Source organism: Thalia democratica, chromosome 8 (genome assembly GCF_965202585.1).
Source record: "Thalia democratica chromosome 8, ktThaDemo2.hap1.1, whole genome shotgun sequence".
In the NCBI taxonomy this organism is placed as follows: domain Eukaryota; kingdom Metazoa; phylum Chordata; class Thaliacea; order Salpida; family Salpidae; genus Thalia; species Thalia democratica.
Window position 1 is genome coordinate 44,877,826 of NC_139172.1, and position 22,132 is coordinate 44,899,957.

Genomic DNA, 22,132 nt, shown 5'->3' on the forward strand with positions numbered 1-22,132 from the left:
AATACATATTTGAAGAAAACTCTAGCTCTGTAACAAACTAGCACAAAAGAAAAAACAGTTTAATATTTTTTTAAATACTTGCATCATACATACTGTGTATATTTTTCAAGGATTAAAAAGTGCATTCACTTTGATGATAAATAAAACTTAATTTGCAGAAAAATTCTGCACAAAAATTCATAAACTTTTATGATTGTACATGATAAAATATATTTTTATTCTTCTAAACAGGGTCTTAGTATGTTAAGACCAGTTAAAAAGATCACTTTTGAATCCAAACTTGTTCAAATGCAAAATAAAAAGACTCAAACAGACAATTTCAAAGTGCAGATAATAACTGTGAATATGTGTAATAAGAAAAGCAATTGTTTAACATCTAAATAACTGTGTATCCCAATATATCAACATACATTTTTGAACACAAGTTAAAAACGAATCCAAGGAATGTTTTAACTGAGTAAGTCACATGGTTTATAAAGAATAATACGTATAAAAATATATTAAACTGGTAGGAACTCTATTTAGAGATAACAGCCTGAGAACAAAGTAGCGTATATAATATGGTTTTTACTAAATTAATTTAGTTGAAAAACACAAAAACCTCTTCTGTAAAAACACAAATGAACCGCATCAAATAATTGGCTGTTTATACACGTATAAGTATGTATGGTACATACTATGGTAGAATACGTACATGTGAAGAAGTCTAAAGTTTCAAGTAGATTTTTATTTGCCTCAAGTACTTTAGCACTATGACGTCATAACAGCTTTGAAGTCAGCTTCGATTAACCGGTGATCTTCAAAAGAAAAAATACTGGAAATATTGAAAATTCAGGTAAAAATATTTTTTTACACAGTATTATAAAAATCAATTGTTTTGTTTTTTAAATAATTTACGGTTGTATTAAACAGGGTTACCAAAGGTTTTTTGAAATTTTTTTCAGATTTTCTAAACTTTTTCCAGGTTTTTTAAAGCACAAGCTTGTGTCCATTTTAAGTGTAAAATTAAGTTAAAGATTAAAAACTGTCTTAAATAGTATGAAAAATTGAAAAGATAATGTTATGCTATTTTAAATGTGTTTTATAACAAATAAATCTAATTAAAAAAAAAAGATTGTATATGACAGATTTTTCGTACCTAATCAGAATTTTATTATTTTTGTGTAAAAATTGTTTAAAATTCCAGGATTTTTGTGATATTTTTCTTATTTCCCAAACTCCAGCTTTTTTTTGCCTTAATTGAAAAATTACACAGTTTTTTTTTGGAACCTTGATCAAAAAACAAGCACATAAGATAAGTGTAAGATACAAAATATTTTTCTACTATTTATTTTGTCTTTTAATATCACAGCTAAAAGAAAGTCAATAACGTACTAAAACATTTTTTCTGAAACAAATAAACTAAAACTCACCTTTCAATACATATCATCTACATAAAGAATCTAGTTGACACCAATATTGGGCCTGTAAAACTCTCTCAAAAAACAAGTTTCATTGATGACTTGTTTAACTCCTTCCTCAAACATTAGGTATGTCGGTCCCAGATATGCCTGCATTGTAATTATAACTTTGTTTGTATAATTTAAATATGTATTTAAGGTCAACTATCACAACTTAAGCTGTTTGGTTTTTATAAACTCAAGAAGATGTTGAGAATTAAAACTTATAAACAAACTATTAAACAACTATTTCCCCAAACATTAAGTATGTTGGTTCTAAAAATTTTTTAATTTTTGTAGTAATACTTTGTTTGAAATATACTTTTAAAACTTAACTGTTAGACTGCATTTAGTTCTGTTTTTACAAATTTTAAGTGTAGAATGATTATTTTAACTATTAAATAAAACATAAAAAAATCATACTATCATTTAGTACAAGTTTGAGAACTATTATCATGCTGTTGAAGAAAAAGTAAAACTTAGAAAAAGTTTAAAAAGAAAAAAAAAAGTTTAACTATAATTTCAAAACCAGCTTAATTGTAAAAAAAAAATTACCATTGAAAAAAACTTTTTTTATACCTATAGAAAACAGAAATAAAGTCATAACTAAACCAAAACAATATCAGTATGAAAATAAATAAAATCACACCTCGGCAGTGCAGTTAGGCAGCAGAGGTTAAAATAAATAAAAAAAAAATATTAAAATAAATATAAAATCATACCTTGGCAGTGCAGTTAGGCAGCAGAGGTACTAATTTCAGAGTTCTGTCTTCAAAAATCAGATCTTTTGATTTGTACCTAGTAGAATCGAACATAGAGTAATTTGAATAAATTTCATAACTCCTTCCAAAGTATAACTGTAAAATAATGTGAGTTTGAATAAATTTCATAACTTCTTCCAAAGTATAACTGTAAAATAAAAATATATTAAAAAAGTTCTAAACAAATTTTATAACCTTAACCAAAGTATAATTGTAAAATTACAGATTTAAAAAGTTTTTAATAAGTTTCATAACTGCTTTAAAAGTATAACTGTAACACAAAAAAAAGACTTAAAATGTTGAAAGTAAATACTATAACTTTTTCTAAAGTATAAGTATAAAACATTAAAATTAAAATTTATTTGTTTAAATTTCATAAACTCTTTCCTAATTAAAAATGTTAAACATTAAAATCTAAAACTGTTTATATAATCTTCACAAATACTTTCAAAGTATAACTGTAAAAAATAATTGAGTGAAAAGAAAAATAAATAAAATGAAATTAAAATGTGTTAATCTACTTATTTTTTATCATACTTCTATAAAGTAATAACTACAAAATTTAAATGAGACTAAAGGCTTAACAAATAATTCGACAGCAACAAAAGTTATGTTTTAGTCGTAAAATAATAGTAATAAAAATTATTTTATTTTATAATTAAATTTATTATAAATGAGTCAGTCTCTACAAGTTATGTATTGTTTTGCTGTACCAGTAAACAAGTCTTAACTCTATTTGTGTTTTTGATAACAAGTGAAAAAGCTTGTATAGGCAAAATTTTAAGGACACCATAAACAACTAAAAGTAGCTAACAGCAACTCATTACTTAAAATATTGATAATTTATTTTTTTGCTTTTATAGTAATAAACCTTACTGTCTGACTTTATCATAATAAATCTATTAGTTTGCGAAAAACTTAGTATAAAGAAATATTTTGAAGTAAAAGTTTATTGTTATGAATGTTGACTTTCATGGAAAGTTATATGACAAGTAAAAGATTCTATTTATGTTATTAAATACAAGTATGATGTTATGGTGCTAAATATTTTGCTAACATATGTCTTTTGTGATCATTCAAAATAACAAAGTTTTTCAATAAGATTTCGTCACGTAAATTTTGTCGGATTTCGCAAATTCCATCAAACTTATAATAAGAAATCAGAATATATTCAAAAAAATATGCAAGTGTGTTGTGTTTTTATTTTGAATGTTTGATTTTACAAATGCAGGAACTTTTTTTTGAACAAGTTTGAAGTAGTTGATCAATCAAAATTGAGTTATTTGGAATTATTAGTTTCTTTTTGTAACAGTATTTTGTTGCAAAAAAAATTGTATATATTATTCTATCTGAACTTTGTATTTTTTTCAAAACACCTTTCGTTATTAATTTAGCAGAAAAAAAATTTGAATACAGTTTAGCTTTGAGAATAATAGAAAATACTTTTTTACATAAGAAATACAATATACTGCGCCAAGCCATCCTTAAAATCTTTACAAAATAAATCATGTGGAAAATTGTTAAGTCATTAGGATAAAGGAAGAAAACAAATCGTATACAAAAAAACTTTAAACAAAAAATTACAAAAAGTTGAAATTGTAACGACTGTAGATAAAACCGTATTCTTTAAGTTGTTTTTAAACATTTTCACAAAAAAAATACCTTAAAAGTGTTTTAACAGATGTAGCCTGTATTATACAGAACACTTACTGTTTATTTTTGCATAAACTTGTATACTTTTTACATAATATGAAGCTAAAAGTTACAATTATTCTTAAGTTGTAAAAAATTTATGCCAAACTATCATTTTTTCAAATTAATGTAGTTTCTGTTTTGCCTACAAGCAAAGCACTATAATTATGCTGAGTTATTTTAAAGCTACAAATGCAGCAATTTTACAAAGCTGCTAGAAAGCAAATTCACACCAAATTTTATGATTCGAACACAGTAAAGTATTTTTAGAACTGTAAATATGTAAAATAATAAACTGTTCAGTTAACGTTAGTAATATATTATTATTGACGTTAGGTATTTATTATTTTTAAACAATGGTTATTAATAATTAAATTTCTAGCATTTCAAATTCCGACAACTCAAATTGAAGATTCATCACATCTCAAAAAGTAATATAAATTTGAAAAGAATAAAAAAAACGTTTATGTAGGTCTAAATAAAAGATTATGATGGTAGAACAAATCTGAAAAAAAAATTACAACAGTTGGTTATTAATAATTATACTTTAAGTAAGTTTTAATTTAATATTTTAGGCATCTATTAAAAATTGCTTAAATTTTTTAAAGATGAAAAATACTAATGTAAGCATATTTATTAAGATTTTGATAGTAAAGTAGGTTAGATTTTTATTATTTACTTAAACACAAGTAAACAAATTGAATAACTTAATTTAACCATGCTACATGTAATCGTTCTATAACATTTTTATATCTGCTTCTTATCTACAATTAATTTATATAAATATTTATTACGTAACTACACATCGGAATATAAGCTTTTTATTTACATTTATTTTTAAATATCTATCATATCTTTCAACTCACCCAAACAATATGTAATAATTAAACAATATACATATGAATATCTTATTTATATTTATAAATATGTATTGAACATTTTAACTTACCCAAGCTACATGTAGCAATTCAATAAAAAAATATTAACTTACTTAAGCTACATGCAGTAATTCCACAATATACATGGGAACATAATACATACATACATGTATAAATAAATTATAAATTTATTAACTTACCCAAGCTACATGTAGTAATTCCACAATATACATGGGTATATCAGCTTCTTGACCTTGTCTCAACTTGTTACTGATAACAACAGAAGTTGTCGGTTTGTACAATCTCACGCAGTCTCTGTACGATTTCAGTGATCTCGTTTCCCCGTTCCTACACCATACATCTATGTCCTGTGATAATAAATATAAATAAATATGAATAAAACTTAAGTTTCTATACCATATTTTTATGTCTTGTGATAATAAATATAAACAAAAGTTTAGTTTCCTACACCATACATCTATGTTCTGTGGTAATAAATATAAATAAAAGTTTAGTTTTTACACTATATTACTATGTCCTGTGAAAGTAAACAAAAATAAAAGTTAGGTTTCAACACCGTACATCTATGTGTGATAATAAATATATTAAATATAATTAAAAACTAAGTTCTCACACCACACTTCTATATCTTGTGTTCATAAACCTAATAACATATACAATTAAAAGTTAAGTTTCGATGTCCTGTAAATATTTATTCAAAAACATTAAATTAACAAAAGTTAAGCTTCTTTTGCTATAAAAACGAAGACAATAAAGTTAATTAATGCTCTTAAGGTGACCACTCAAACTATTATTTTTTTTTAATAAAAGTTTCTACACCATACTTTTAAACCCTGTTGTGATTAAGTTTTCATAAAAATTTGCACGATTTTATTGGAAGTTCAGATAAAATTAAGGTTATAGTCATGTAAGAAAGAAAAAAATTTGTACACAAAATTTTTGTGAACAAATAAAACACAAATTTCTATATAATACTACTACATCGTGCACTTATTTTATTTTAATTTATTCAAGATTATTTTAACACAGCAGAAAATTTGAATTTTAAAATATTTGTGAAATGACTTAATTTAATAGTCCACCCAACTTTTGGACTAATATTAATCCATCTTTTTTTTTGTATATATAATTACTTACGCCTACATCAGAAGTTGCATAAATTAAAACCTAAAATTGTAAAAATAAATTAACAGTTTAGTCCAGTTTTACTTACTTTCAAAAAAAAAATTCAATAAAAACAATTTCTACAGTATGAAATTGTTAAATACAAAATTATCCGTTCAAATGACTTATACATTTCACTATTTGCGTAAGAATAAATAAATAATTAAATCACTACTTTTGTTGTCACACTATCCAGGTAATAATCAGACTTGAAAAATAATAAACTTTTAAATGCACCAAATTATATTTATCTGATAAGAAGTACAAATTTTCATAAATAAAAACTACAAAAACTTATTTTTATTGTAAAAAAAAAAGATTAACGTTAAAGAAAACTATTCTCTAACTTTGCTTTGAAAATATGTCATTAAAATTTTTCTCAACTAGATCAAATTACGCATGCTATTTCTGTAAAAGAAAAAGTATATCAATTTATTTAAATCTCAAAAATAATTCAATATTAAGAGTTAACTCATATAACCATTATAATTTTTTAAATTTGAAAATAAATCATTTATGTTTATTTAAATATAATTTAAATAAATTATTTCTCAATTTCAAACAAGAAAACGGAAAATTCTTACAAAATATTTTCTTTTTTTAAAATTACCCACACAATTTACTTTCTGTCATAAAAGTAAACTTTAATGTAAAATAATTAGTTAGTTAATAAGTTAATTTACTATTTAAGTACTTGTTCTGTAAATAACTTAATATTTTAATTGTTTTTAAATAGAACACCTGATAAAAATATTTAAATAAAAACTATTTAAATAAACTTTCATTGGTAAACGAGTTCGGTGTAAAAAAAACTTTTAGTCTTTTTTGCTTTGAAAATAAATTATTTTAGGCCCTATGAATTAGATTAAACTTCGCCTACGCCAAAAAAGGAAAATATCATTTTTCAACTGTAAAAATAGACCATAAATCAATTAAGTCTGTTCAAATAACCTATTTATTTTTCATAAAAAATATATAAATATTAGTTTTAAGGCCAATTTAGTTGTTTTACATTGTCAAAAAAACAACGGAAAATCCTCAAAAATTGAAAATATCACAACCGACATATAATTGGTATTAGCAACTCATTAATTATTAAAATTTTACCAAAATGATCCGAAATAATGCATAAAAAAACAATTATTGATAAAAATATATGACCTACTTTTCGCTTTTGGTTACTCTTTTTAGTACGCAAGTTGAACTTAATAGCTTTGTTTTGTACAACTTGTCAACATTTTTATTTTTTTAGAAAGTAATTTCAGTGTGAGTTAATTTAAACATATTTTACATAAACTGTTTTCTTGCTTAAATTATTAGTTTTTTTAAGTTAATTATATATAAAATGTCAGACAAAATTAAAAACACTCTGAGTAGTTATGTTTTTCTTTTCTTGGAAAAATTCTAACAAAGTATTCAAAAAATTCGGTCATTTAACTTGTCAAAAGTTTTAAAAGCTAACTTTTGAAATAAAAGATTATATAATATTGTTGCAAACAAATGCATAAAAGTTTTTGTATACAACACTTTTATTAGCTACACGTACAATTGCGGTTATTGTGACAAACAGTCACTTTTATTTTAGTCATCACAACAATTTAATACATGTAAACTAAAGTGACTTTATACATATACATTTGTATTGTTAGTTTTCAAAAATTAGCTGTTTTCTAATGGACTTACTGACTAAAACTTCATAAACAAAAACTGTTAAATAAAACATATTTATTGTTATATAACATCTTTGAAACATGTGTAAGTTGACTACTCAATTTTTAATTTTTAATTTGTATTTTTAATTATTTTTAATAAAAAGTCTCATTCAAACCATTGCAAAATAAAATCAAGAATTCATTTAATTAAAAAAATACCATTTACTTTTAAGCTTGTGTACTTCTTATGAATCAAAACAATATATTTATTCCAAGTAATATGTGTGTACTTTTAATAAAAAACTTTAGGAAAGTAAATTATATTCCATTTTTCACTGCTATTTGTGCAGTACTTTGCAGTATTTAGTTTTATTTTTATTTGAGTATGGTTTATGAGAACTTTTGTCTGATTCATTTTTTGTTTGTGTGTTATTCGTATAACGTTTAAACTAAAATTCCTTCATATATTTGTGCACTTTATGAGAAACTCCTTTTAACAGAGAAAATTAAAAAATCAGAAACACTGCATAAAGGTCAAAAGATTATGATGAGATTATAAATTTTACCACGGCTTAAAAATATGGATTTTATGGCAAAATTGCCGTTCAAAACATTAATTATTCAAAACAAATGTCTCTGAAAGTAAAATGAAAAATTGGAAAATTACACATTTGCAGACAGATGTTTTAAATAATTGAATATGCAATCGTTGATTTCTTTTTTGTAATTTTCATATGAAAATTTTAAAGTGTGCATGAATTTTACTTTAAATACTTTTTTTTTAGTTTAAGTTATACATTTTAAATACTGTATTTGACTTTTTTTGTAATATACAAACACATTAAAACAGGGTTGCCACTCTTTGAGTCAAAAAATCTTCCCTGAGTGACCAGAAACTGCTCTGTGTAACCTTAAACTTCCCTGAGTTATTTTTCCTTAAATTGTTTTTTTTTATTAAAAAAATTACTATCTTAACTCTTAGTATGTTGAAAAACTTGCCTCAAGGCTAAAAATTTTCTAAATAAGCACTTAAAAATGATTTGAATTAACTTTTTTGAACAAAATATTGAAACTGGACTAACTAAATCTCATAGTAGATCTAGAAAAAATTTTGCGTGAAATTTTTTTAAAATCTTAAAATTTCCCTGAAATTTTTAGAAAAAACCAAAACTGCCCTGAGTTTCCCTGAGTTAAAAAAAGAGAATCAAAATTCCCTAAGTTTCCCTGAGATTTTCTACAACTTAAAAATTCCCTGAATTTACTTAGTGTGTGGTAACCCTGTTAAAATTGAAACAAGTCGAGAAAAAAAAAGTTAATAAAAGTAAGAAATATAAAACTAAATCATATAATCAACTAACGCTTTCGTTGACGTGATTATTTTTGAGAGCATTTTCCAACATTTCTATCGAACTGAACACATATGGACATTCTTTGTATGCGCTGAAAAAATTAAATATAAAAAAACAACAATTATTTGTCGTCTCCCTATCTACAACACTAGTTAGTGTCCATTCTCGGGACACGTTCAAAATCCTACCAGTCAAATTCGAGAACCGCTTACCGAACGAGGGTAAGGGTTAGGGGTAACAGTGATAGTGAAAAATTGATAAAAAATGAATAAAAAATATTTAACAAATATATAAAAGAAATAAGTAAATAAAGAAAATGTGAAAAAAAAATCGGGTAGATTTTGAACGCGGGTGAATTTTGATAGTATACCCCATTCTCATGGCATTCTTTATATGCACTGAAAAATCATAGTAGTTATATTTCAAACCTTTTTGTTTAACAGTCTGTTTTATTTGTAAGAAAACTGTTCATTATTTTTCATCATGTTTGAAAAAATGTAACTTTTAATTAAGTTTTAGTTTTTAAAGTTTTTGTTTTTATTTTGCAATTTTGGTACTCATTTATTTTAAGAAAAGTTGACAGAAGATTTTTTTCTTTTCATAAGTAATTGAAATTAAAATGTAAACTCATTAAAGCTTTTATTTGTTTGTTCAAAAAAATTACTTTATTTAAATTTCTTTAGTTTCGAATAAATTCCTTATAACCATAATTATACCAAAAAAACTAATTTAAAGTATAAGTTGATTATGAATGAGCTACAAATGAAAACGATTCTTAGGTTAAGTAGTATGATAGGAGTTATTAATTTTAAAGAAAACAAACTCATTTAATCAATGTTTCAATTAAGTTTTTAACAATTTAAAGATTAATAAGTATTCATAAAAATAAACAATACATTTACCCCTTGCACTTTTACTAGAACCTTTTTTTACAATCAATTTTATCATTTAACTTATTTTAAACTAAACATTATACTAAATTACATATTAAAAAAAAAAAAAACCTTGTGAAATTTGCACTCGTATGAGATTTCATTTTTGAAAAATAAGATAGAATAAGATAGGTAATTTATATTATATCTTTAAACTAAATATTATGTTAAATTACATATATAAACTTATCAAAAAAAAAATTACCTTGTGAAATTAGCACTCGTATGTGAATCTTTCTTGCAATTGGCAAACTTTTTTACTACGTTTCCGACTGTTGAAAATGTTTTATTCTTAATTAACTTTAATATTTAGTAAACTTATAATACTAAATATTGAAAATCACATTAAAAGAAATTTCCACATAAAATATTTTCTATTTTCTTGAAAAAAACAAACTCGTGGTTGTACAGAAAAAACAGACTATTTTTCTGACTTTTTGAATGTTTACCACAGCTTAATTAACAAAAACAATTAAGTGATATAATAACATCAACTAACATCAACATCTAATTAATATAAAACGGTTTAAATAAACTAAATTAACATCATATGAACATTAGGTGAATTGAATAAAATTACTACAAGCATAACATTTTACATTAAAACAAGTACTTTTAAAATGATAAGAACCTAACTAAAGTTAAGTGAAGTATACAACTTTATTTTATTTAATTTTGTTTTTATTTTTAACAATTTACCAGTTTAGTTAACTAACTAATATTAGTTGAACTATAGAAAAATTTATTAAAACTCACTAATATAGTTTAAATAAAACCAACCAACTTATAATAGGTGATAAGCAAATATTCATGTCTCATAATATTATTTTGTACAAACTCACTGAAGATAAATAACACAAAATACTTTACAAATAAACAAGTAACCAACTAATATTAGGTTAAGGCCATAGGGGGGTCCAAAACATTTTTTTACAAAAATTAACTTTGGCTTTTATATGAAAGCTTTAAATACAAACTACAAGCCAGATTTTATAGAATTCAAAAGTATCAATTGACTTTTGAGATATTTTATATTTTGTAAAAAGTTTCCGATACAAACGTATGGACCGCAATTTTTTTGGGGTCAATTTTTTCGGAAGTTTAAAAAATCTCTAAAAATCTTTCGACTCCTCATTTTTCAAGCAATCTTCTTTAAATTTTCAGGAAATGTTTCTTACATTATCAGAAAAAAACCTTACTTATGAATTTTAATAGATTAAAAAAATAAAAATTTTATCACATAAACTACTCAAAATTATTTAAAGTCTAAAGTAACGTTTTTTTTTTGTTATTGTATTAAGGTTAGACTGTAAAAGTTTGGAGAAGATTGCTTGAAAAATGTAGGAGATAGATTTTAAACAAAATAGTCTTTTTCCGCTGTTTTAGTTTTCCCTCCCCATTAGGAACTTGTTATGCGGGCCGGCTTTGATCGGTCATATCTCAAAAACTAATTTGAGTTTTTGAAATGGTAAAAAGCAATTTGAAGCTTAGTAAAAACTCTATAAAATAAGATCAACTTGTAAAAAACATAACTTATCCCCCCTATGGCCTTAATTCAATAAACCGTCGTGTTTATAATATCGTTTTGTATGTAACAAACTGAAGACATAACACATTACAACAAAATATAATACTAATAACAAAAATCTAAGTATAACAAAAATAATTTAAACAAATGACTGACTAATATTAGGCGAGTTAAGTAAGTCCTCATGTCTTACAATATCATTCTGAACAAAGCACACTGATGACATATTGCACTTATCTGTGAACTTCGGATCCGGACTGACGTTTTTGTGAGTTGAAACGACAAATACGTCACCATATTCATCACCGTATGTCTCTGTGACATTAAATAAATTATTATTTATAACATAATATTTTACAAATTATTAATTTAATTGAAACGACAAATACGTCACCATATTCATCACCGTATGTCTCTGTGACATTAATAAATAGTTATTTATAATATAATATTTTACAAGTTATTAATTTAATTGAAACGGTAAAAATGTTACCGTATTCGTCACCATATGTCTCTGTAAAAATATAAGTATTAAATATTATATGATACTTTATAAATTATTAAGTTAATTTTATTAGCAAATGCATCGCCATATTCGTCCCCATGTGTTTCTGAAGTTAAATAATAATATAAGATAAAAAGCTTTGTAAAATATGAATTTTGTTAATACAACAAAAACATCATAGTTTTGGTTAATATTTAAAAAAAATAATATTTTTACTATTTATATAATGTTAATTGTGTTGAATAAACATCTTTAAATTTTTGTTAAAAAACTTACTGAAAAATACAACTGTTTTAAATCTAAAAGGTGTTTCGTAAAAAATGTGCTATCAAAACCATTAATAAATACATAACAAGTATTAGTGAGAATAATAAAACAAAACAAAATTGAAACTTCTTAAATATTTAATTTTAAATAACTTATTTTATCTTTGTAAGCCTACTTTTGACAACCAACTAAATAATATATACATAACTAACTTTATCTTGAAGATTTTTTAAATTAATAATTTCCTAAAATAAAAAGTACAAAAACCAATTTGAAAAAACGATCATCAAGAAAACGATTACATGACAAGTAGTAAGTTTAAATGGGCTAAGCTACGTTTAAAATAACTAGATTAAGTTTATGGCTAGCCCATGTATTTTTATTTGAAACAAAACAACACTTTGAAATGAAATACATGATAAATGTTAAAACGCGCGCTTAGGGTTTAAACAAAATGTTTTAAATAACTTCTTAATACTAAAGTGAAAACAGCTTTAAAGTTGGAATGAGATTAAAAAATTTTAATACAATAAGGCTTTAAACACCTAAAAACATGTTTATAAAGGTTAATAAAAAATTTATAAATAAAAAATAAAACTACTCTAGATTAGTAAAAATTTTAGAAATTACATTTTGAAAAATTGTATTTGCATTTTGTAAACCTTATGTTTTAAGGGTTAAAAATTCATTAATAAAATGCTTTTTATTTGGAAATGTTATGGCGTTTACAAATTACTTGCCCATAATAAATATCAATACTAAAATTTCAAAGTATTTTTTTAAGCTATTAAGAAATAGCAACATTGCAGTTTAGTTGTTAATTATTCTAATCACAAACCAACAGAACAATTAATTCTTTTTATCAAATTGTAAACATTGTGTTAGTATATTCTAGAGTAGAAAATTTTACAAAAACTTAAGAAAAACTGCTTTGTAAAACTGGTTTAGAATTACATAAAACGCTTTCTTACACTGTAACTATTATTTAAATGAAAATAACCTTTATATTTAAGAGGAAATAAATTATAGTTAGTCATTATAAGCAGAATAATTTAAAAAAAATACAAAACACTTTATGTTATAAGCAATTTAAATTTTTCTGGGATTTTTTATTTTATAAATTTGATTAAGGTAATAAATTTAATTTAAACAAGTCATATTTACTTTATGAAGTAATATGTTTATTTTTGAAATATTTTTTGGATAATTATATATCTTATAATAAAGTTTTTATAAGTGTTCCATTAATAGAAATTAAACACAACTTATAGTTAACCAAATAGTTTCTGTAGTAGTAGCGAGCTTTGTTTTACTTTAACTGATACGGTTAACAACATTTCAAACTAAAAAAATACCACTGCACTCAATTAACCAAACATACGTACAATAGTTATATGTGCAATGGTTAGTATGTTTGAGTTAGTTTTAGTTTACTTTCATACAGAATACTTTTAAATTAAACTCAATATTTAAACGTATTTGAAATTCTCCGTGTAGTTAATATAAGTTTCAAGTTAACACTATTTTTCACACAAAATATTTTTTAATCGATACAATATAATTAAACATACTTGCTACAGTTTGTGTGGTCAGAATAGGTTTCAGTTTATTTCTGTTTTCATACAAAATATTTGATTTCATCGTCATAACATCGGCCATGTCCGTATCTATTGCTTCTACACATTGAGCTGTAAAAAATATTATTTAATAATTAAAGTAAGAGCTGATGATATTCTATTAGCAGTGAAACATAAATAACCCAACAAATTATTTGTTATTATAAAAAGCAATGGAGTAACAAATTACCATAAATTTCTTTAACAATTGTATTCGAAAATTTAGTTTTTGTGTCAACTGATAACAGCTTATAAAGTTAAATAGTTTTTGAAGCTTAATCATTTAAAGTTTTAAAAACATAAAAAAAACTTGGTTTTTTAAAACACTTTGAAATCGGTTTTTACTCGAAAAAAAGATAAAGTGAGAAAAAATAAGGAACTTAGAGTAGTTTATTTTTAAACTGAGTAATTCATTGAATATGAAATCATTCAACCATAAAATTTGTGAACACTATATACGTATAAAAAGTGAAAAGTTATTTTTTTAATATATAAAAGTACATAAGTTTTTGTTAGAAAACCGGAAAGTTTTTACTTAAAGTTTAAAAAAAAATGATAAAATAGCTAAACAGTTTATTAATAAAAAAAAATAATGTATAAAACACTAAATTTTGAACAATTGAACGCAAACCACACTTATTATCGAAGAATAGACTAAAAACAAAACAATAAGAAATAAAAAGTTATTATAAAAAAGCTATTGTGTATTTCACAACAATAATTGTTTGTGCTTTAGTTTTTCTCAAAATAATGATTTTTTTATTGAAAATAACAAAAAAAAACTGTTTTTATCTAAAATGAAAGAAATAATTTGCAGAAGGAAGTTTTAAGAACATATTAAACTTTAAGAAAAGTATTTTTACTTATACATGTTTACTTAACACATAGGAAAGTTTTTCAATTAAAACTATCGGAATAATCTGAAAAATAAAAGTTTTAAGGACATACTTTAGTTTATGAAAAGTATTAATTGCCTTTTTTACTTTTACTAAATATACAAAAAAAACAGTTAAATTAAATAAAATAACTAACACACAAACCTTTAAATACCACACTAAATCTTATGAAAATTGCTAATTTATACATGCTTGCTAAACACAAATAAAAAATATTTTCAATTAAAATGATCGTAATAACTAACAGACAGAAGTTTTGAGGACACACTCAACCCTGGGACCAAGACCTTGCAACCTGAACACTGAGGCCATGTCGTTACATTTGGTCAACTCATTTGAGTTGAGGCAACACCACTTGATTGCTGTAAATTTTGATTTTTATTTTATATATTTTTTTATATACCATTACATTTGGTTAGGTTATTAGAATTGAGACAACACCATTTTATTGCTGTATAATGTATTTTTTCTAATTATAATTATTTTATATATCGTTACATTTGGTCAGTTCGTTTGAATTGAGACAACACCATTTTATTGCTGTGTAAAAATGAACATTATTATATCATTATAAAATATCAATTTGTTTATCTATATAATTACATTTGGTCAGTTCATTTGAGTTGAGACAACACCATTTTATTGCTAGAAAAATATACTTTTTCTAATTATAATTTAAACTTTTATATTGCTATACTTGTTAAGTTCTTCTTAATTTGTACAACACTGCTGATATGACAAAAAAATGAACTAATAATAACTAGTATAAAAAATAACTTGATTATTAATAAACAAATGCTGTCTATAGTGTCCAGCTTTTTAGTGTGATAATGTAGCACCATTTTATTGGGGTGCTAAAAATAGGTTAAAATAGGCTAAAAATAGGTGTTCTTTATTTTTTACTTAAAATAGTACTTTTAATTAAACATTTGTATTCAGGAAACAGAAACTGACACTAAAAGCAAGAACCATTTATATTTTATCGTTTGTCACTTGCAGCATGTGCACATAACTTAATTTTTAGTTTATTACCGAAGAAACTTATCAAATACTTTTGCTCTTTTAGTATACACAATAACTTACTCATAGAAAGTGTATAAGAAAGTAGGATATACATCAATTAAAAAAATACATATTCATAGGAAAAATTATTTTTCTATGTAAAAACAATACTCAGTATGAAAATACATTCTTATTTTTTAGTGAAAAAAAACTTCATATTACAACTACTCAATGTATAGAACTTTAACATACAAAATATATTCTCATACTTTAGAACAACTCACATCTAATACTTCCATGAGCGATTATGGCCACCATCAAAAGTGACACCAGCAAGCCAGTTGTTACAACTCCCCATATAAGGTAGCAAGTTTTAACACGGCAGGGTTTCATGCTAACATGGGTGTTTGTCTGAAAAAAAAATAAAATTATTACCTTAAAGTTTTAACTGTTGCTAAAATGTTAAAAAGTAGTTATGATTAATATACAAATTAACAAAAAAATCTATAGGACATATGATATATAATCATTAGCAATTTTACAACAATAAAACATGTTTAAGCTAATAATTCATTTAGTCTCAAGAGTGAATTTTTAATTTTTAAGTTGAATGAAAAAACACATACAGCCAACTTTGATAAATGGTTAAAAAATATACAACTTACAATGCCAATGTTTGTGATTTAAAACAACAAATATTGAAGTTAAAAACGTAGAATTTAAAATTATTTTAATTTTTAGATAATTGTAAATAGTTATTTTTTAATGAAAAAATTTTTGTTTAATAACTTATCTAGTCCACGCATTAAAACTAATAAATACTATTTAAAAAACCCACTTGATTTACATTGTTTGGTTCCTCATATCTCAAATCCTGATTGTTGGCATCTTCATTTTGATTTGCTGATTCTTGACTTTCTTCAGCTGAAGGCTGTTAAAATATAAAACATTTTTTAATTATAAACCTTTTAACATGAAATTATTAAACTAATCTCTTGATGACAACAAGTTACAGATTATCAAACACAAATAAAATTGGAAAAAAAAAACTAACTACTTATTTCAGTTTGAGTTGCTTTATGTAAGTTGATTGATTTCGAAGTATATTAACATATTGCTAAATACCAAACAAAAACTAACAAAGGTGCTCATTTCAATCTGGGTCGTTTCATTTAAAGTCAATGGGTCCCCATCTTCCTGACTTTTGTGTTTTTTGTACTTGTAGCTTGACATGTTTATTATTTAGTAGCTGAAATGTGTCTTTATTTTAATTTTCAAAACTATAAAATTGGAAAACCCAGCTTATATAGATTTTTACACTGTTAAATTTAGAATAACCATAAAGAATGTTTACTTTTATATGTAAATTAAATAGGTTACTTAAAAGGAACAATTTCATAATAATAAAACAAGCATATCTTCAAACATAAGTTTAACTTTTACTGTTAGTAAAGGTATTGGTAAAAAACTTCAAGCTTGATAGTTTTATACAAATTATCAACAAACAAAAAAAAATTTCTACAGTAAATTGTATAATATAGATTTACTAACTAAATTAATTAAATTGTTTAAATGAAAAAAAAAATTAAATCTGTATAGTTTTAATAATAGATAAAACAAAATTAAATTTGAATTAAGTTCTAAAGATCTTTTTTTTTAATTCAAACAGTATAAAGAGCCAATAAGTTTAAAGTAACATCTTCAAAAACAAAACTATGTTTTGTATAAAATTTGGACAGAAGAGAAAAATATCAAGTTAACTTGAAAAAGAAAATTAGTTAAAAAATTTTCTACACAACCCTAACTGTAAGTAATTTTGTAACCTAACTATTTAAGGTAATTTAAATTTTAGGTAAAACTAAACAAAACAACTTTCTGAATTTTAAAAGACATAATTTTTAAGAAAATATACCTTACTTAAAAAACTCTTGCTATATAAAATTTGAGACAGAGTTGTTAGTAAAGCTTCCTTCATCTTTTTTTTTTCATTGACCACAAAAACATAGTGATTGTTACAAGTTATCACTATAAACAATTATGATGAAAAGTAAAAACCTACACAAGCCTAAGTCTTGGCTTAAATATGCTGTGAGAGAAGCTAAAGTTAACATAAAGATTCAAAGATATCATTTTGATTATTAGACCACAAGCTTTTCGTAGACTGAGACCAGAGTTTGGCGTTTATTGAAACTTGTCAGTTAGTTACAAACAAAAAACCTGCAGTCATCAATTGACAAACAGAATATCATGTTACACCATGAAGCTATTGTTTGGAGGGATGACCAGTGACTTAAGATTTTGTCTAGTTGCAGTGCAACGTTTAATATATTGTCCACTAAGCAAGAAAGCTAGTGTGCTTATTCTGAACACAGTTTAAGATACATTTTTCTTTTAAAGTTTTTAGACATAGTAGTACGAAGTAAGTTGACAATACCATGTTAAATTTACTACTAATTTTTTAACTTAATTTAGCTATACAAAACTGTCTTATGAAAAAAAAATTGAAATGAAAGAAATTGGGAGCAGAATTTTCCAAAGTGGATGATATCATTCCTTTAGAGGTAAATTTAGAAAAAATTGTAAATAGGCAATATCTAACAAAGGTGGGATTTTTCAAAATTTTTGCTAAGTGGGTAATTATAAAAATGAGTTTGGAAATAAGTTGCTCTAACTAAGCTTGCTTAGTTTGATTTTATGAGGGCTATGCACAATAAAAAGTTATAGAAACGCAAAGAGAAAACTAACAAATATATACCACAGGGTGACTTCTGTTTTTTTTTTTTGAAATTTTGACCATCTTTTCGAATTAAAAGTTTTCTGTTCATTTTTGATAAAAATTAAAAAATATATAAGGTGCTTATTGTTCAAGGTTGACGCTTAAACAATTTGAGGAAAAAAAAAGCCTATACTGTGTACTGTGCCTAAGTCTGCCTGAGTTTGATAAAAAACCTAAAATAAACTGACATTATAAATAAAACAGTAATTACTTTATGTCTATATTTTATATATATAACATATACATAGTTGTTCAAAAATTCCAGATTTTCCATAACTTTTTATCAAAATTTTTCCAAAATAGGTAATTAACATTAACACAATCAGAAAAAATGTTTGAAAGTTTGTATATAATATATTATTTGAAAGTAAACTATAAATAATGACTCAACTTCAACATTGTTTTAATAAAACACAACTAACATTTTTTTTATACTAAACTTGAAACAAAAAACTATGTGAATTACATCTGGCTTATTTAAAGCAACTTTATTTATACTTTTTTATTTAAATATGCAAATTGCTTATACTGTGTAATTACATCTGCTGATTTTTGCTGACTATGGTCATAAATGTTTTCCAATTAGCATATTTGCTATTATTATAACTTACACAGACTTATGATTTTTAGAAACCATTGTGTTCAATAATGATATGACTTTTTAAAGTAAGTTTTTGTACATGATTACTTTAAAAAAATTCAACTAATATACTTGAATTGTAGTTTGTGAAACTTTATTTTTTGTTGTTTTTTTCTTTAAGGCAGAAAAACATTGGAAGGACTCACTCTCCCCTCTGCAACAATAAACATTTTCTGAAGGTCAAGCAAGTGATTTTAAGCTCATCATGTGTTATTCCACCTGCCCTATCATTGAATTCATCAATAAAAATTAATTTTGAAATTAGAAAATAAAACTAGTTCTATTTATAAACAAAAAAGAAATGCAAAACTTTTATTTTTAAGTAACTAAATTAAAAAAAAATTAATCCTAACCCTTTATTGATGGTGACACATCATTTGGCAAACACTCACAAGGTTAAAATCTCAACACTAAAAACCACAAAGTGTGGGAAAATCATGAAGCTTAAGGGCATAGGGGGGTCCAACATTTTTTTACTAAAAATAACATTGTATTTTATATGAAAGCTTAAAGTACAAACTACAAGCCAGTTTTTATAGAATTAAAAAATCTTGTTTAACTTTTGAGATATTGTATTTCTTATAAAAAGTATCCAACACAAACTTATGGACTGCAAATTTTTCAACATAAATTTTCTTGAAAATTAAAAAAATCACTAAAAACCTATTTTCTCCTTCATTTTTTGAGCTAGAGACCTCAAATTTTTAGGAAATGCTCCTTTTGTAATTTAGAAGACTTTAAATGTTAGAATTTTGAAAATAAAAAAATATATATATATAAAAAAAAACAAAAAAATAAGTGGTTTTTTTATAATTCAAATTTTATTTTTCAAAACTAAAAAAAAATTCTGCATTCAATCTTTTTAAAATTTAATAATATACTTTCTATGAAAATTTGAAGACGATTGCTTTAAAATTAAAGAGGAGATAGATTTTTAGTGAAATAGTTTTTTTTTGCATTTTTAGTTTGCGGCTTCCATTAGGAACCTATTGAGGTCACCGACTTTGTTTGCTGATACCTGAAAAATACTTTGAATTTTTTCAAGTGGTTAAAAACGACTGATAGCTCAGATAAAATCTATAAAATAGGATCAACTAGTAAAAATCAAGGTGGACCCCCCCTATGCCCTTAAATCCCCAAGCAAGTGTTGCCAATATTCTAAACAAAACAACGATGACAACAATCCAATTGTGTTATCACTGAACTTTTATATTAACTTAATTGTTATAATATATGTTTAAGAAAATTTAAATTGTTCTGTACTTATCCCTATGTCGGCCTACACAATGAAATTATTATTTTTTTATACTAAAGAAATTATCAGTCTGACTCATCAGTCTATAACAACAAACATTTTTAAATTTAAATAAAAATTTAAATAAAATTTAATAAAATTAAGTTGTTTAACTTGTTTTTAAATATTTTAGCTCCAAATACAATTATAATTAAAAATCTTAAAGTCATAAACTTACTTGAACTTAAGGTAAAACATTAATAAATAGTAAATGTACAAAGTAATACAACTATTAAAACTTTAAATTTTTCTTTGCTGATTTATTGGTGAACAACTTACAACCAGTCATTTATTTGGAAAGCCCTATGGTTCCTTACTAATTCAATTTAAAGTTTTTGGTAAACTTCAATTCAAAAGTTTAAATTTTTAAAAACTGTAAACTTTTAATTATCATTTATGTTTGCAGTAGTAAAAGCTGTAAAGCTTGCAAAGTAACACTTCACGGATGAATGAACATAAAAGACCATTTAAGTTTTCAAGTATTTCATACAATTTCGAACACTTTGTTTTTAATAAACTAAAAAAAAGTTGCTTCATTCATACTGTAAAAGTTAGTTGAATACGACCAAATACCTTTTTTAATATTTTAAATTAATTTAACGATGTTTTCAAACTAAGTTTTTGTAAAAAATATTTAGAACACTCAGAAATACTAGATGTGTACTAAAATTTTAATTTTATAGGACCTTATTAAATATTAGGCGTTTTATTTTCGGCGTTTTTTTATGTTTATATTTTTTTTGGCCGGCTGAACTTGTTAAAAAGCTTCTTTGATGGTCCTATAAACTTGGAAAATTACGTAATAAAAAGTGATGAAACTCTAAAACAACAAAACTGCGTTAACGATTATTCGATAAACACTATAAGTGTTATTTTAGTTAAAATTTTAATTTAGTAAATCAAAAAAACCTAAATTTATTTTTTGCTGTTTACTAGTTGTAGTCAAGATTTATTTTACGTTACAGGCAAGAACTTTACATGGCCTACTAGATTCGGCCCGTGGGCTGTACGTTTCCCAGACATATATCAGCTAGAGTTAAATAAAAAATAAAGTTAAAGGTATATTTTTGAAAATTTAATTCATTTTATAACTTTTCAGTTACTAAAAAACGAATCATTTTATTTTCTAACTTAAGTAAACGTTTAATAGTCTTTTTATCATTTCTAGAATAGTTTAATCTAATCTGTATATCTTAAAAAGAGAGTACACTTAAATAATAATTATCTTCCGTTTATCATTTGTGTGGTATTTGTATTTAAGTTCCTTTCTTTCTTTGAGTTTTAGAAGTTATTTTTTATAAATATATTTGCTCTAACTTTAATTATAGATTATAGGTATTACAGTTACTTTAAAAAACTTAATATATTTTTTAGTGACGGGACCTAGCCTTTGATTTATAATTGAAATACAATATAGAACAATTTTTTGAGCTTTTAAAAGAGTTTTAAGAGTTTTTTATAACCTTTATTATGTTCTTATTAGGCTTTCTTTGTACTTAACGGTCATTAAAGTATAAATAGTGCTCTACTATTCAAATAAAATCTCCTAGCAATAAAATTTATTAGCGCTGAAAAAATCAATAAAATTGATAATAACTATATAAAATGCAACTAGTGTTAAAAATCTTAAGATCTAAGAATAAGCGTACATGCGTTCGTTCAGAAAACATTTTATAAAACTTTAAAGTAAATTAACGGTCGTTATTAAACTTAAAAGAAC

At 24.1% G+C, this 22,132-nt stretch overlaps 1 protein-coding gene across 2 annotated transcripts; it reads right to left on the reverse strand.

Annotated features, from left to right (window-relative positions):
• Positions 1-28: 28 nt before the first annotated feature.
• Positions 29-20,767, reverse strand: LOC145842390 (melanotransferrin-like). 2 transcript variants are annotated; one of them, XM_082949819.1, is made up of 14 exons: positions 20,692-20,767; positions 19,191-19,342; positions 16,843-16,951; positions 16,541-16,633; positions 15,987-16,113; positions 14,946-15,062; positions 13,760-13,876; positions 11,573-11,731; positions 10,094-10,160; positions 8,966-9,047; positions 4,971-5,138; positions 2,162-2,296; positions 1,413-1,550; positions 29-814 (listed from the first exon to the last, which is right to left on the reverse strand). In XM_082949819.1, exons 3-13 carry the CDS (start codon positions 16,933-16,935, stop codon positions 1,443-1,445), a joined length of 1,266 nt encoding a protein of 421 aa, XP_082805945.1. In that variant the 5' UTR covers positions 16,936-16,951; positions 19,191-19,342; positions 20,692-20,767; the 3' UTR covers positions 29-814; positions 1,413-1,442. The 2 variants fall into 2 exon arrangements, with proteins under 2 accessions (XP_082805945.1, XP_082805946.1); XM_082949820.1 differs by lacking the exon at positions 20,692-20,767 and having other exon boundaries at positions 29-797.
• Positions 20,768-22,132: the final 1,365 nt, after the last annotated feature.